This window comes from Pecten maximus, chromosome 9 (genome assembly GCF_902652985.1).
Source record: "Pecten maximus chromosome 9, xPecMax1.1, whole genome shotgun sequence".
NCBI lineage: Eukaryota > Metazoa > Mollusca > Bivalvia > Pectinida > Pectinidae > Pecten > Pecten maximus.
This window is the reverse complement of record NC_047023.1, coordinates 45,486,547-45,503,934: the sequence shown is the minus strand read 5'-3', so window position 1 is coordinate 45,503,934 and position 17,388 is coordinate 45,486,547. Positions and strand designations below refer to the sequence as shown.

The following is a 17,388-nucleotide window of genomic DNA, read 5'->3' as shown; positions in this document are numbered from 1 at the left end:
TTAGAATACCTACGGAACAGACAGTACTGACCTCCAGGTATACTAAGTGACACCTGAATACCTACGGAACAGACAGTACTGACCTCCAGGTATAATGTGTAAAGTATCCACTACTAAGTGACACTAGAACACCTACGGAACAGACAGTACTGACCTCCAGGTATACTAAGTGACACCTGAATACCTACGGAGCAGGCAGTACTGACCTCCAGGTATAATGTGTAAAGTATCCACTACTAAGTGACACTAGAACACCTACGGAACAGACAGTACTGACCTCCAGGTATAATGTGTAAAGTATCCACTACTAAGTGACAGTAGAATACCTACGGAACAGACAGTACTGACCTCCAGGTATAATGTGTAAAGTATCCACTACTAAGTGACACTAGAACACCTACGGAACAGACAGTACTGACCTCCAGGTATACTAAGTGACACCTGAACACCTACGGAACAGACAGTACTGACCTCCAGGTATAATGTGTAAAGTATCCACTACTAAGTGACAGTAGAATACCTACAGAACAGACAGTACTGACCTCCAGGTATACTGTGTAAAGTATCCACTACTAAGTGACACTAGAACACCTACGGAACAGACAGTACTGACCTCCAGGTATACTAAGTGACACCTGAATACCTACGGAGCAGGCAGTACTGACCTCCAGGTATAATGTGTAAAGTATCCACTACTAAGTGACACTAGAACACCTACGGAACAGACAGTACTGACCTCCAGGTATAATGTGTAAAGTATCCACTACTAAGTGACAGTAGAATACCTACGGAACAGACAGTACTGACCTCCAGGTATAATGTGTAAAGTATCCACTACTAAGTGACACTAGAACACCTACGGAACAGACAGTACTGACCTCCAGGTATACTAAGTGACACCTGAACACCTACGGAACAGACAGTACTGACCTCCAGGTATAATGTGTAAAGTATCCACTACTAAGTGACAGTAGAATACCTACGGAACAGACAGTACTGACCTCCAGGTATACTGTGTAAAGTATCCACTACTAAGTGACACTAGAACACCTACGGAGCAGGCAGTACTGACCTCCAGGTATAATGTGTAAAGTATCCACTACTAAGTGACACTAGAATACCTACGGAACAGACAGTACTGACCTCCAGGTATAATGTGTAAAGTATCCACTACTAAGTGACACCTGAACACCTACGGAGCAGGCAGTACTGACCTCCAGGTATAATGTGTAAAGTATCCACTACTAAGTGACACCTGAACACCTACGGAGCAGGCAGTACTGACCTCCAGGTATACTAAGTGACACCTGAATACCTACGGAGCAGGCAGTACTGACCTCCAGGTATAATGTGTAAAGTATCCACTACTAAGTGACACCTGAATACCTACGGAGCAGGCAGTACTGACCTCCAGGTATACTAAGTGACACCTGAATACCTACGGAGCAGGCAGTACTGACCTCCAGGTATAATGTGTAAAGTATCCACTACTAAGTGACACTAGAACACCTACGGAACAGACAGTACTGACCTCCAGGTATACTAAGTGACACCTGAATACCTACGGAGCAGGCAGTACTGACCTCCAGGTATAATGTGTAAAGTATCCACTACTAAGTGACACTAGAACACCTACGGAGCAGGCAGTACTGACCTCCAGGTATAATGTGTAAAGTATCCACTACTAAGTGACACCTGAATACCTACGGAACAGACAGTACTGACCTCCAGGTATAATGTGTAAAGTATCCACTACTAAGTGACACTAGAACACCTACGGAACAGACAGTACTGACCTCCAGGTATACTAAGTGACACCTGAACACCTACGGAACAGACAGTACTGACCTCCAGGTATAATGTGTAAAGTATCCACTACTAAGTGACACTAGAACACCTACGGAACAGACAGTACTGACCTCCAGGTATAATGTGTAAAGTATCCACTACTAAGTGACACTAGAACACCTACGGAACAGACAGTACTGACCTCCAGGTATGCTAAGTACTTAGAAGAAAATATAAACATGACCTATAAATGACACACAAAACAATCAAAGAACTCCTGCTATTTCCAATAACAAGCCCATCCAGGTATTAAACAATACCTAATTAGTTTAAGTTCATCAACACACTTCCAATTTCATCACTAGAAGACAAGCAAACATAGCTATCTTACACATGTATACCATATAAAAATAGATATGACAAAGAAAAGCTATATGAAATAACGGTAAATAGCTCAATAACTGTAAACACAACCCGGTTCCCATATGGCAACAAATTACAACATCCATATCGGGTAAATACCATGAAAAATAACACGACTTATTATAACAATGGAATAACAACAATCTAAAAAGCTTGGACCCCATCAATGCTGCAATTAGTGTCAGGTAACTTAGAACTAATAAGTTATAAAGGTAACATATCCCGTTATTATCTATATATTTATATAACTTGTGACCCACTAGGAAACCTGGATGACCTTGAAGTAATATCCCCTACACATAGGTGTTTGTACAAAAAGGTGTCCTACAAACAGCAATGACAAAGAAAATATTTTTTTAAACTGAAATATAAACATACTACAGCCATCAAATGTCAATATTTTCCTGAAAAAAAACATCCACATAAATCCACAGTAATTTGGCAGTGTCCACACGAATCAAATTTAATATCGAATAGCACAACGCTTAACACAGTATTTATATCTTGTACAGAATGTTCAGGATTGATTTAAATATAAAGTAAATTATAAAAGCTGTATACGCTACATAAATATATTTATATCTTGTACAGAATTTTCAGGATTGATTTGAATATAAAGTAAGTTATAGAAGCTAGTACCTTGTAAATAACTCGTGAAATATTGAATAGTGTAAATTAGTATGGAAGGCAGGAAACTGTACAGACCTAATCAACACTTTTAAAATCGTTAAAAATATTTATGATAATAGAGTAACTGGGGGAATACTTCAGATGGAGGAAACCAGAAGAACAAGAGGTCATTCTTATAAACTTTTCAAAAGAAGCTGTAAAACTGATATTAGGAAGAACTTTTTTAGTTTTCGTGTAGTGGATACTTGGAACAACCTTCCACAACATGTTATTAACTCTGAAAATGTACTGCAATTTAAAATAAGACTTGATGAACACTGTAAAAATATGAACATTTCATTTTAATTTATGTAACAGGAGCGTGTCGGGCCCAGTTTGCGTACGTCAAACCACACCCGACTCGCCCTTGTGGACCAACAACCCAGGTTCGATCGGTAACTTGTATCTGTCTTACAGTGAGAGATCAAACGTCTTGAACTACAATTAACCATTTATTAATAATGACATAAACATTTACAAAATGAAATTACATATAAACGGACAGCAGCATAGGCCTAGCTACATAATAAACATCCTAACCTAAAACCACCCCCCATACCTGTACGACCTAACTAAACCCAACATCCCGACTAATACTACCCACCCAAGACCCTACATACCCTACGTTACGTTAGTACTAGCGAGAAAGACGTGACAGCACACAGGAAACTAATCCATCAGACTGCCCAGTATACGATACACCACCCTGAATTTATCCCTCTTTTTAACAATACAAAACTATAAGGACCAATCACGACAGAGGATACACTGGCACGACAGACACTGACGAAAAAGCAAGTGACTACGAACAATGCACGACACAAACATCGACCAGAGACAGCACACGTGAACAGAGGACTAGCAAAGGTCAAGGTGACACAGGTACACATAGTACAGACACGACATATAGGCATGGCATATAGTTAGTGTTAAGCTTAACCCTGTCAGCTTAACCTGTCAGTAAATATACGATAACATCCCCCGCTATACATTTAATTTAATTCATGCTTTATTAGGCCTATAGGATAATCAATATATTGTATATATTCAAGCCGTGACACTGGAAACGGCAAATTACTAATTACTATATATCATATGTATTTCTGATATGGATATAGAGGCTTAGGTAGCCTATAATTATTCCTATTAAATCCTATTAGTACGCGAGTGTTCTGTGGCTGCTGTTTGACAGGCATGTATCACCGTATCCTTTTTTCTACTCCCCCTCTTCGACAAACAGCTTCCTTTGCATGTATAAATCATGCATTATTTGACTTAGGGTCGTCGTAGCATGCCTTACCTGTAAATGGAGGTCAGTTCTTTCTCATTCTGTCATACAGTTGGCCTCCATCGCACTTTCATTTTCAACACTTGCTCATTTGCGTGACAAGTCCAGAGGTGTTCCGCACGAGAAAGCTAAACGTTCCGAACGTACCTTTCGACTTCCTTTTCCGGTACCTCCAAAATGGTGAGCGACTTGCTAAGTGATAAACAATTATAAATCCGGCAAAATCAAATAAATAACATGTTAAATGTCTATGTTGTGTATTCAAGGTGATATATAAAAGTATATTTTTTGTTTCGCACTTGATATTTGAATCACGTCGATCGAAAATAACGCAGATGACGCAAATATGTGAAAGGTGTTCACATGGTTATGTTGTTGCCGTTCATTTTGTTTTGCTCTTTGCCATTAGTAAGTTAATTTCATTGTGATCATACGTTTTACACATGCTTGCCTGCGTATTCCAAAGTGTTAATTAATAACCTGTTGTACATTTTAGTCCGATTTGTTTGTAGTCGATCGTTCGTCCGTCTGTACGTCCACAAACATAACTTACAGTAGATAAACTTATAGCTATCTACTGAGGGGATGATTCTTCTCAAACTTCACCTTTATGTTAATATAACCTCCCCTTTGTACATTTTTGTTTCAATTCATTTAATATTTTGATCAGAAAAACAAATTGGCAGATAGGCGTCCATCATTGACATTTTTATCGCTTTTTCTTGGAAAAGTGCTGCAAGGATTTTCTCAAACTTACCATGTAGGTTCCACTTGTTCTTGTTATCATTGGCGCCAAGATCCCTCTGGGATATCTTGTTTATAACGTGCCTTTTACCTTCATGTAGCTTAATACCATATTTCAAACTATCAATAATCTGCTTTAGTCCATTAACAAAAGATCATAAGAAAGGAGATCACCTTGACATAATGATTAACGAACAGTTAATAATTTACACTTATTAACATTTTGTGCAGGCTCGTGTCAGGACAAAGACTGTCAAGAAGGCTGCCCGAGTCATTATTGAGAAATACTACACCAAGTTGACCCTCGACTTCCACACAAACAAGAGAGTATGTGAAGAAATAGCAATATTGCCTAGCAAGAAGCTGAGGAACAAAGTAGCAGGGTAATTTTATGCTTTGATGATTTGGTTTGCCCCTTAGTCTAGTCATGCTTAGGCTAGCGCTCAGCATTTTGGGAGTGGGACGACTGGTTGGCCCGATGTCAGTATATTGTGACCTGGTGGGGTGTCCTGCTGGGTGTCTTCGGCAGTATGCTTCAGTGAGGTAGCACTATAAATCGGCAAAAGTTCTGGCCTATCACAAGGAGACTTAACACGTACATACTGCAGCCTCCCAAAACACATACGTGCTCACCACACGCATGCATATCGCAAACATGGGAGGTCGTCCTTAAATGACCTTAGCTGTTAATATGACGTTGAGCAAATAAAACCAAACCTTAAGTCTAATTATTATCAGATATTTACATTTTTAGCTGGTCCAAAGGGCCAGGGTGAGATAATGTCATACCCCAGTGTTTGTCCGTCAGCAATTGACTTCTTCATAATAGCTGATTGGGATTAAACAAAATTTGACTGGTAGCATCATTATGGAATGGGGATCCAAAATGATACAGTAGTCAGTTTAGCTAAATTGATATAAATTGACCCCAGGGGGCCTGAAGGTTTGGGCCAAAAAGGGGTCAATTTAGCTAAATTGCTATACGACTTTTTTGTATTTTTGAAACTGTTGAGATTCCCAACCCATTACCGTATATAGTATTGCATGTCACCAAGAGATGAACACAATCCTTCTGTTAACTATGGCATGGCTGGGCATCAAGAGATAAAAAAAAAACATGATGTAAAAATAGGCCCTGGGGTCTTTCCCGACCCAGGGACTTGGTTTTTAGCTCGCCTGATCCAAAAGGCCTCTGGTTTGTTTGTCGAACCTCAAAGTCGTATTGATAGTTGTCAAAATGGGTAGCAAATACTTGTGAATAACTGAAGGTGTTTTTTTTGGTCACCTAAGACAAGAAGTCTCAAATACTTTTCATAGATGGAAGGGTCTTAAGGTGCTTTACCAAAATTGTGAATTTCATGACCCTGGGGAAAGGGGAATCACTTTTGAATTCACATTTTAATACAATGGGAATGCGTAGTGCGAGCCCAGATTATGATTGCACTGTGTAGTACCTGTGCAAGTAATATTGATTAACATTCTGGTTTTGTTTAAACATTGTAGGTTTGTTACCCATTTGATGAAGCGTATCCAAGCTGGGCCAGTCAGAGGTATCTCCATCAAACTCCAGGAAGAGGAGAGGGAGAGGAGGGATAACTATGTTCCAGAGGTAGGATCCATGTACAGTCTACCCTTGATACATCGCCACATTTCGTCCGTGTCAATTATGGCGGTATAACGAGGGTGGCGTTAGTATCGCATCATGAAAATTACAACAGTAAAAGATAATGTTGTACCAACGTTTTAATAAATACACAATGAGTTAACATATAAGACACCATGGTATTGACCGTACGTTACCTAGCTTACAAATACACATTTACATATGTAATTTCTGAAAAAAAGGTCATTAATTTGCTTTTGTCTCATGCCATCTGTTACAATCTGTCGAATTTTATTGGAAATTACGCGGCACTGGATAAGTCCGAAGAACACGCTTTCGTCTCGTTCATACCATAAATAAGAACACTTACTGAGCAGAAATCAGTCATGCTTTATTACAAATCAAACCATACCTGTGTGTAGATGTTGCATATATAAACATTGATACATATATCTACCTGAGTGATAGAAACTCATTCAAGCGTATAACTAAGTTACCTGTGAAAAAGGAAATACCCCAATTCTATAAATAGAACACTAAAGAGTTCCTCGATCGCAGAAAAAACGGACCACGATGGCGATATCATCGAGGGTAATATATAGGGATTCGTGACGTTTGTATTGTTATGAACATGGCGGTATGCGAGGGTGGCGAATTTAACGAGGGAATTATATAGAAGGGAAATCCGTTCTAGGGGTGTAGGTGGCGGTAGATTCGGGTGGCGATAGGTCGAGGGTACACTGTATTAAAAAAAGTTAAAAGGAAAGTGCATGTTATTAAAAATATATAAGCAATTTCATAAGTATCGATTTCTCCCATGACTGAAACAAGTCTGTACTAAAAAACAGTATTTCCTAACATGTTTTTCCTGTTTGATTTCCTGAATTGTGTGATAAGGAATTTACCAGAATGATAGTAGCGTAGAAAGTATGTTAACCCTTACCCAACCCTTACCATGCTTACAACGACAAAAGCCGTATTCACTCATTTGACTGTGACGGTTAATCATGGCAAATGCTGTATTTGAGAAGCCTCTAGAAGATACCACCTATTCCTTATTAAATACATTTGGCACACATCTGGAAACATTCATATCTTGTAAAGACCAAATCTAGGTCGTCTTTGCATTTGTTATTTATAGTGGGTTTGTGAAAAACTTTCTAGATAAAAACCGACAGTGGAACAGGTGAAGATCATGAGTAACTTAAGCATCTTTCATTTTGTAAACGCCATGTGGATTGGTTTATGATATCGTGTGAAGATGAGAGGGATACTCTTGATATAAATCAATTCTAGCAGTGGAAATGAATAATCTGACAGATTTAATCATTTGGATGTATATAAGATTGAAATTGACGCAGTCGCCCAAGAGATCTTGATCTTCTGGCTGATACTGAAATGGGTGGGAGGGGGATGATTGTGAGCCAGTTTTAGCCCCATTTAAACACACATGGTCTCATTAAAGATCTCCATGCTAACCCAGAACCCTATATTTCTTTAATTTATTGTATTAATTAAACATGTGGCATATCATAGTTGAACAAATAAGTTTGCCAGATAAAAGGTCAATGGAGATGACGGCAGGTTTGAAAACTTCTTAATTACACATTGATTTTCTCCTGTAAAATTGTATACTATATATATATTTATTGTAATGCACAGATTAGGGAAAGTGGCTAGAATTTTTTTGTTACACCCCTGCAGAGACAAATTGTCAAAATACTCAGAATTAAGGTGACTGTTGGAGCACATAAGCTTCTTGTAATGTTATTCTCTCTTCAAAAGGTGTATATTATATTGTACATAGCTAAAACAATTTCATTCTAGAAACAAAAGGTGTATATTATATTGTACATCGCTAAAACAATTTCATTCTAGAAACAAAAGGTGTATATTATATTGTACATAGCTAAAACAATTTCATTCTAGAAACAAAATGCCAGAACAATGATTAAATTTGCCAGTTTCGGTTTCCTACAATGATGTACAGAGCAACCCGCTTATTTGCATAGCCCTTTTTCCATGACAAAATATGCAAATAACCGGAGTATTCGTATAGGCGGAGTTGGGTTTTTTGCCCCTCTTATACACGTGTAGATCGTCAGGTAGGTACTCAAAATGGGCGCTATATGATTGTTTACGTTATTTGCATTAAAAATATAAAATATAAGAGTAAATACGAAATACATGGGTTGTTATTCTTTATAAATGTACACATAAAATATTTGCATACACTTCATTATTTACTACTTGTCACTCTGGGTCCGATATCGGTCATACACACGTGGGTTGGCACTACGATGTACAATGTCATCGTTTCAATTAACATTCATTATCGTCTCGAGATGCGTTGTGTTCCTGCTATGAGTATATTAGTTGTTTGATCATAGATGATGAACTGCTGAAGCAATAGACTGTCTTAAATGACCGTGACATGTGTATTGCTGTTTGGGTTTGTTTTGGAAAATGGCGCACACACAAAAAGAGTTGTCGTTCATTACACATATGCCCCCACAATGCAACGCGCCTAGTAAACAATCATGGCGATCGCAACCTGTCTCAGCGAGTGTTCAAGTGCACAGAACACAGGTTTGGATCGATGCTATAATAAATAAACAAGATCATCAAAAGAAGAGGCATATACAATTATATTCAGTAATTCTTCTGCACAATGCTACTGATATGGTCTGGATAATAACTAAATGTCGATTTCGATGCATCGAACGTAACCTGTAATGACGGAGTGTGAACCAATGATTAGATAACGTTGTATATCGTGTCGAATCAATATGTAAGTTAAAACACATTTCATAAAACTTTTATTACGGGAAAATCACAAAAATACCCTAAAATCAATTAAAATATTTCGATTTTTTGGAATTTTTATATGCATATAAGCGGGAGTCGGTGTTTTAGTCGATGCAAATACACGGGATTGAAATACAAAGATAAAGAGGAAGAAAATCGGGACCTGAGAATTTTATGCAAATAAGCGGGATATTCAAATAACCGATATGCAAATAAGTGGGCTCCTCTGTATACATCTAAAATGCACCTGTAATTTGGTCTCTGGCAATGTCATTTGACATAAATAATTAGTGGAAAATTTCTTTTGGAGTTACTTCCCTTGGAATAAAAAATGTACTTAGTCTAGTTTACTTCATATTTCCTTGTTAATGTAGCATTTGTTTCTGACAAAGTAAGGAATTCTAGCCTCATGAACTTATTTTTTTGGGTCAATTAGATATAAAATATAAAGATTTAGGTATACACAGACATAAGTGTTGTATCTGATTATAAGAATATGTGTTTAAGAAGATCATAAATCATTGGCAGGGCTTTTTCTCACTGGTTTGGGAAGGGCCCCTTTTGTGTCATTTTGGGTAGAAAATTAATGAATTGGGAAAGATTTTTTCAGGAGTAAAGGGCAGGTTTTGGGAATTTGGCCTAAATATGAAATAATTTATATTGGGAATGGGGCCCATTAACGGCCTACAAAGCCTCCAGAAAAAGCCCTGATTGTTTAAACCTATCTATGACTTAACATCTTCAAACTAATGTTTATTGGGGAGAGGAGGGACGTATAGTGTTATCCATGTCGTCATGTCAGATCATGTCCATCATGTCACATCATGTCCGTCATTTCACATCATGTCTGTATGCAATGTAACTAGCTAATATGAGAACTGCTGATGCCATCCTCACCAAACAGTATTTTGGGGTGTCAAGTGGCAGCATTTATAAATCCAGGGATTTTCCTGCAGTTTTTTGGTAGGGTCAAGGGTTCATTGAATTGGGAAATTTTACGCTGTACAACTTAAAATTGGGAAAATGGTTGAAATATAAAAAAAAAAAAAAAAAAAAACGTTTTTTTTTAGGTTTCTGATCATTTAATGTACAACTGAATATACTGTTCACAGCCAATTTCTGATTGATAATAAAGTTTATACAATGAAACATCTGTTTGGTTACTGGATTTTTTCTAGGTTGATTGAAGCTCTGTTCTACAAGCATGGAATGCACACATGAAACAAGTCTATAAATTGTTTCTTTGCATTAACATTTAAGTCTACTTTTATTTACTTTTTAAACGTCAGAGTGCCCTATTACTTTATTCTGTCAGGGGGTAATTGACTAATTGTACCCCTCAAAATTCATGTATCAAGGTTTCTTATTCATACATATTTAGCCATCAAATTACAATTGTAATTATAAAAGTGCTAGATGGAAATAAGGTTCAATTGAATGGAATATATAAAAAATATTGGCTTAGCATTTTTTGAGGGGAATGGGGACCGAATTTCAGCCCCAAATTCTACTGTAGGAAATCCCTGATATCTTACAAATAATTTCTTTTATTATTCAGGTTTCTCTTTTGGAGCAACATGATGTTATTGAAGTGGATCCCGATACAAAGGACATGTTGAAGTCACTGGTAAGTCTTTATTAAGTTGTTGGCCATATTGAATTATTGATAATAGATGTCCATGAACACAATGATGGATTAGCTTAATTTCAGTTTTATTTAGGACCTTACAGAAATAATGTATACAATAATATCAAAACGGCTCCTTACATTTCACATTCCAATCAATTGATCAACTTTCAATATTCATTTACAGTACTTGCAGTACTAAATATGTTATTCCTATCATTCCCTCCATTGGGCTATTCTTAAATTGTAAAACATCTATCCCTATCTAGGAAGCTAGGACCCCAGGTTTTGTTTACTGATAGTGGTACCATCCATACAATTGAATTATTAACATTACTATGAATAGATGGGGAATTCCTGAGTTTGGGTAGAATTCTTGCTTGATTACATGTAGCTCTAGTAGTTTTGATTTGGACCCAAAAGTATTCAGTGTAAAAAAAAAGAAATACTTTGGGTAGGCCATCAAAATGTAGGGTCGGTCAGGAACCCTAAACAAACACATATCTTTGTTTGAGCATGTTAAGTGATGGCCTCTACATGTGCAAACGTTTGTTTTCTAAATTGACAAAATAGTTTCAATTTGGTGGCTTCTGATTTGCTATAACACTCGAGCAACAAGTTATGTTCTATCTAGTGCTTCCTTCTTAAATCCTATAAACAAAATTTTGATATTGTCAACAAAATAGTTGGCACACTATGGCTTCTGATTGGTTGGAAAACAACAAAGAATACAGACATAATAATAATTAGAGACCTTCGAATAAATTCAAGGGAGAAAAACATCAGGTGTTTCAAGAAAGTCAGCCTCTTCTGCTTCATTGATAAAACCCTCCATACTGTACAAGTCTGAATCTCAAAATGAGAAATGGGGTGATGACAACAGAACCACTAGGCATATCAATACCAACACCTCTGACTTAATGTTGTATTAGAATAAAGCAATAAAGATATTTGATTTTGACGAATTTTGGTATATAGATGAAAAAAGAATACAAATCTGACGTTCATTTTGGACAAAATGACTGACATTTCTAGCTTCCATTGCTAGCTTCTGATTGGTGAAAGTTTGGTGTTTAAGTGTATTATGACTTAAGAAACAATATGGGGGCTTCTTTGACTTAATTGTGACTGCCGGGGTATTTTTGAAACTACTTGCTTGATGTGCTTGAATTTTGAAAGCCGTGTTATTCTGTGAGTATAGCATATTTTATTATCTATTATTTCAGGACTTTGGCAACATCCCCGGCCTTCAGGTAACGCAGCCAATCACAGCCCAGGGAGGTTTCCGACCAGCAGGTGCTGGTGGACCAAGAATGTAATCCTTCACATTAATTATGGAATAAAGTCGACTAGGGGAATACATACGGCGTACGAGTTATATTATTATGTATAAGGAAGCAAACACTACAAACTTTTACCATCTATTTGAGTCAATAACATAGATAAATTAGCACCTAAAGAAAATGCCATTTACAAATTGGACATATGTAGACACATCACAAAGACAAATCACTTTGTAGCCAAACAAATGTGTTTCAACTTGGCTGCACAAAACAACTTCGGAACAACTGTATCTCTAAAACTGCCCTAGGTTATGATAACTCCACAGGTCTGTTACTGATGCTGAGAACACTCATAAAATTTACAGAAATACAAGACTGAAAAAAAACATTCCTTATGTAATAAAGGCGATATAATCTTTATTTATTTTACACCATATTTATACTCTTCGCTCTTGCCTAGAAGAAAGTGTGGAAGCAAAGATATATTTATGTAATTTGGGAAAGAGGAGATATGTGTGGGACATTAATACTGTCATTCATAAAATGTAATAACTGACTGAATTAGATATGATTACACTCATGACCAATAGCCTACTCGACTATAGACGCCCACGGGGGTATAAGTTATCCCTTGGGATAAAACTAGTTAATTGTATTATCACTAACAATGTGAAACATTGTCATTAGCTGACTTGGCTTCAAATCGCTACTAGTCAAAACAAAAACTTCTTATTGGATTTTGACCAAATTTGGTTGGAAACATCCTAGGGTGGGAGGGGAACAGATTTTGCATAAACGGTGACGACCTGATAACACTACGGTTCGACTGCCATCTCCAAACTTTGTACTACGGTTCAACTGCCATCTCCAAACTTTGTACTACGGTTCGACTGCCATCTCCAAATTTTGTACTACGGTTCGACTGCTATCTCAAAACTTTGTACTACGGTTCGACTGCCATCTCCAAATTTTGTACTACGGTTTGACTGCCATCTCAAAACTTTGTACTACGGTTCGACTGCCATCTCCAAACTTTGTACTACGGTTCGACTGCCATCTCAAAACTTTGTACTACGGTTTGACTGCCATCTCAGAACTTTGTACTACGGTTCGACTGCCATTTCCAAACTTTGTACTACGGTTCGACTGCCATCTCAAAACTTTGTACTACGGTTCGACTGCCATCTCAAAACTTTGTACTATGGTTCAACTGCCATCTCCAAACTTTGTACTACGGTTCGACTGCCATCTCCAAACTTTGTACTACGGTTCGACTGCCATCTCCAAACTTTGTACTACGGTTCGACTGCCATCTCAAAACTTTGTACTATGGTTCAACTGCCATCTCCAAACTTTGTACTACGGTTCGACTGCCATCTCCAAACTTTGTACTACGGTTCGACTGCCATCTCAAAACTTTGTACTACGGTTTGACTGCCATCTCAAAACTTTGTACTACGGTTCGACTGCCATTTCCAAACTTTGTACTACGGTTCGACTGCCATTTCAAAACTTTGTACTACGGTTCGACTGCCATTTCAAAACTTTGTACTACGGTTCGACTGCCATCTCAAAACTTTGTACTACGGTTCGACTGCCATCTCCAAACTTTGTACTACGGTTCGACTGCCATCTCAAAACTTTGTACTACGGTTCGACTGCCATCTCAAAACTTTGTACTACGGTTTGACTGCCATCTCAAAACTTTGTACTACGGTTCGACTGCCATTTCCAAACTTTGTACTACGGTTCGACTGCCATCTCAAAACTTTGTACTACGGTTCAACTGCCATCTCAAAACTTTGTACTACGGTTCGACTGCCATCGCCAAACTTTGTACTACGGTTCGACTGCCATCTCAAAACTTTGTACTACGGTTCAACTGCCATCTCAAAACTTTGAACACAACTTATTTACTGTGATATTTGTTGGAATTAAACGTGCCATGGTATTATTTTCATACTGTCTGCTGCACTCTCCCAAAAGTGTGTCGTATCAAATTATAAAACTCGTTTAATAAAATCCAGATTATGAGATATACCAGGAATTTGTTTGTGTCCATGATATCAAATACTACATGTGAAAACAGATTGCTAGTGCTCGACATGGTCTTCCATTTCTCTTAGTCTAGCATCTAGATAGACTATGAAACCTGTATGTCTGCCGTGTGCTTTCAGTCCGTAAACAGTCTGTATTGCTGTTTTTTCAGTCCACTCCATAACTCGGAAAACGGTCCAAACTAGGACATAATTGCAACAGAATTTGGAATGATGGGTACTAAAATCTACCTGAAGTTGAAAATTGGTAGATTCTATATATTTCTGCATGATAGACAGATCTGGACTGTTCATGAATGGATTTCATTGAAACTGAACAGGAATACTGCAGAGCATTACTGGCATTATGTAGATATACATGCAGGTTATTCTAGCTTGCCTGCCAAAATGCAAGTGGGAACATGCTGTGGTTACAACGTCCGTCCTTTCAGCATCAACATCTCCCTCCAAAAAACTTCTTATAGCTAAAAGGCCCGGGAAACTGATATTGGACCTGTAGTATACCTAGATGAAGGGTTACCTAGTCTTGAAATGAATCACTGTAACCGACTACCAATGTCAAAGGTGTCCTTTGTGTTCAAACATACAGAAATTTTGGATGATTTTACAGCTCATCTTTCCAACATTTATTTTGTATATTGTTTCTTTGGAGACATCCCATAGGTCAAAATCAGATATTGTCTGATGAAACTAAAATAAAGGATTTTGAGTGGGGGTTCTACATAGAAATAGAAACAATAGAAATATTTTCCAAAATATTGGTTGTCATGGTAACCAAAAGGAACACTAAAAATCCACAAACATAGGTCTTCCAAATCATATACTTATCCATTCCTATATGGTAAATATACACACTGTATCTTACTTAGAATAAGCAAGCATATAGTTTAGGTCCTTAAATCATTGTGTATCCTATACATCAGGTGTAACACATATGTCTCCTATATATACTACATCAGGTGTAACACAAGTTTGTATCCTATATTACATCCGGTGTAACACATTTGTGTATCCTATACTACATCAGGTGTAACGCAGGTGTGAATCCTATACAACATCAGGTGTAACACAAGTGTATACCCTATACTACACCATGTGTAACACAAGTTTGTATCCTATACTACATAAGATGTAACACAAGTGTGTATCCTATACCACACCAGAGGTAAAACAAGTGTGTATCCTATACTACATCCGGTGTAACACGTGTGTATCCAATACTACATCAGATGTAACACAAGTGTGTATCCTATACTACATCAGGTGTAACACGAGTGTGTACCTTAAACTACATCAGATGTAACACAAGTGTGTATCCTATACTACATCAGGTGTAACACAAGTGTGTCTCCTATACTACATCAGCTGTAACACAAGTTTGTATCCTATATTACATCCGGTGTAACACATATGTGTATCCTGTACTACATCAGGTGTAACACAGGTGTGTATCATATACTACATCAGGTGTAACACAAGTGTGTATCCTATACTACACCAGATGTAACACAAGTGTGTATCCTATACTACATCAGGTGTGCATCCTATACTACATCCGGTGTAAAACATGTGTGTATCCTATACTACATCAAGTGTAACACAAGTGTGTTTCCTATACTACACCAGGTGTAACACAAGTGTGTATCCTATACTACATCAAGTGTAACACAAGTGTGTATCCTATACTACATCAAGTGTAACACAAGTGTGTTTCCTATACTACATCAGGTGTAACACAAGTGTGTATCCTATACTACATCAGGTGCAACACATGTGTGTATCCTATACTACATCAAGTGTAACACAAGTGTGTTTCCTATACTACACCAGGTGTAACATAAGTGTGTATCCTATACTACATCAGGTGTTACACAAGTGTGTATTCTATACTACATCAGGTGTAACACAGGTATGTATCCTATACTACATCAGGTGTAACACAGGTATGTATCCTATACTACATCAGACGTAACATAAGTGTGTATCCTATACTAACATCAGGTGTAACACATGTATGTATCCTATACTACATCAGGTGTAACACAAGTGTGTATCCTATACTACATCAGGTGTAACACATGTGTGTATCCTATACTACATCAGGTATAAAACAAGTGTGTATCCTTTACTACACCAGGTGTAACACAAGTGTGTATCCTATACTACATCAGATGTAACACAAGTGTGTACCCTATACTATATCAAGTGTAACAAAAGTTTGCATCCTGTACTACACCAGGTGTAACACTGGTGTGTATCCTATACTACATCAGGTGTAACATAAGTGTGTATCCTATACTACATCAGGTGTAACACAGGTATGTATCCTATACTACATCAGGTGTAACACATGTGTGTATCCTATATTACATCAGGTGTAACACATGTGTGTATCCTATACTACATCAGGTGTGTATCCTATACTATACCAGATGTAACACAGGTGTGTTTCCTATACTACATCAGGTGCAACACATGTGTGTATCCTATACTACACCAGGTGTAACACAAGTGTGTATCCTATACTACATCAGATGTAATACAAGTGTGTATTCTATACTACACCAGATGTAACACAAGTGTGTACCCTATACTACATCAGATGTAACACAAGTGTGTACCCTATACTATATCAAGTGTAACAAAAGTTTGCATCCTGTACTACACCAGGTGTAACACTGGTGTGTATCCTATACTACATCAGGTGTAACATAAGTGTGTATCCTATACTACATCAGGTGTAACACAGGTATGTATCCTATACTACATCAGGTGTAACACATGTGTGTATCCTATATTACATCAGGTGTAACACATGTGTGTATCCTATACTACATCAGGTGTGTATCCTATACTACACCAGATGTAACACAGGTGTGTTTCCTATACTACATCAGGTGCAACACATGTGTGTATCCTATACTACACCAGGTGTAACACAAGTGTGTATCCTATACTACAGTAGGTGTAACAAAAGTTTGTATCCTATACTACACCAGGTGTAACACAAGTGTGTATCCTATACTACATCAGATGTAATACAAGTGTGTATTCTATACTACACCAGATGTAACACAAGTGTGTATCCTATACTACAT

The 17,388-nt window shown here is 37.5% G+C and overlaps 1 protein-coding gene across 1 annotated transcript; it reads left to right on the top strand.

The window, feature by feature from the left end:
- Window positions 1–4,282: 4,282 nt before the first annotated feature.
- On the top strand, window positions 4,283–12,312 carry LOC117334149 (40S ribosomal protein S17-like). The gene is made up of 5 exons (XM_033893618.1): window positions 4,283–4,348; window positions 5,144–5,295; window positions 6,416–6,521; window positions 10,882–10,950; window positions 12,177–12,312. Exons 1-5 carry the CDS (start codon window positions 4,346–4,348, stop codon window positions 12,267–12,269), a joined length of 423 nt encoding a protein of 140 aa, XP_033749509.1. The 5' UTR covers window positions 4,283–4,345; the 3' UTR covers window positions 12,270–12,312.
- Window positions 12,313–17,388: the final 5,076 nt, after the last annotated feature.

Excerpts from the sequence above, each read along its gene's own strand:
- LOC117334149 (XM_033893618.1), top strand. Across the intron at positions 5,296-6,415 it reads CTGAGGAACAAAGTAGCAGG|GTTTGTTACCCATTTGATGA; the intron begins GTAATTTTATGC and ends TAAACATTGTAG. Across the intron at positions 6,522-10,881 it reads GGGATAACTATGTTCCAGAG|GTTTCTCTTTTGGAGCAACA; the intron begins GTAGGATCCATG and ends TTTATTATTCAG.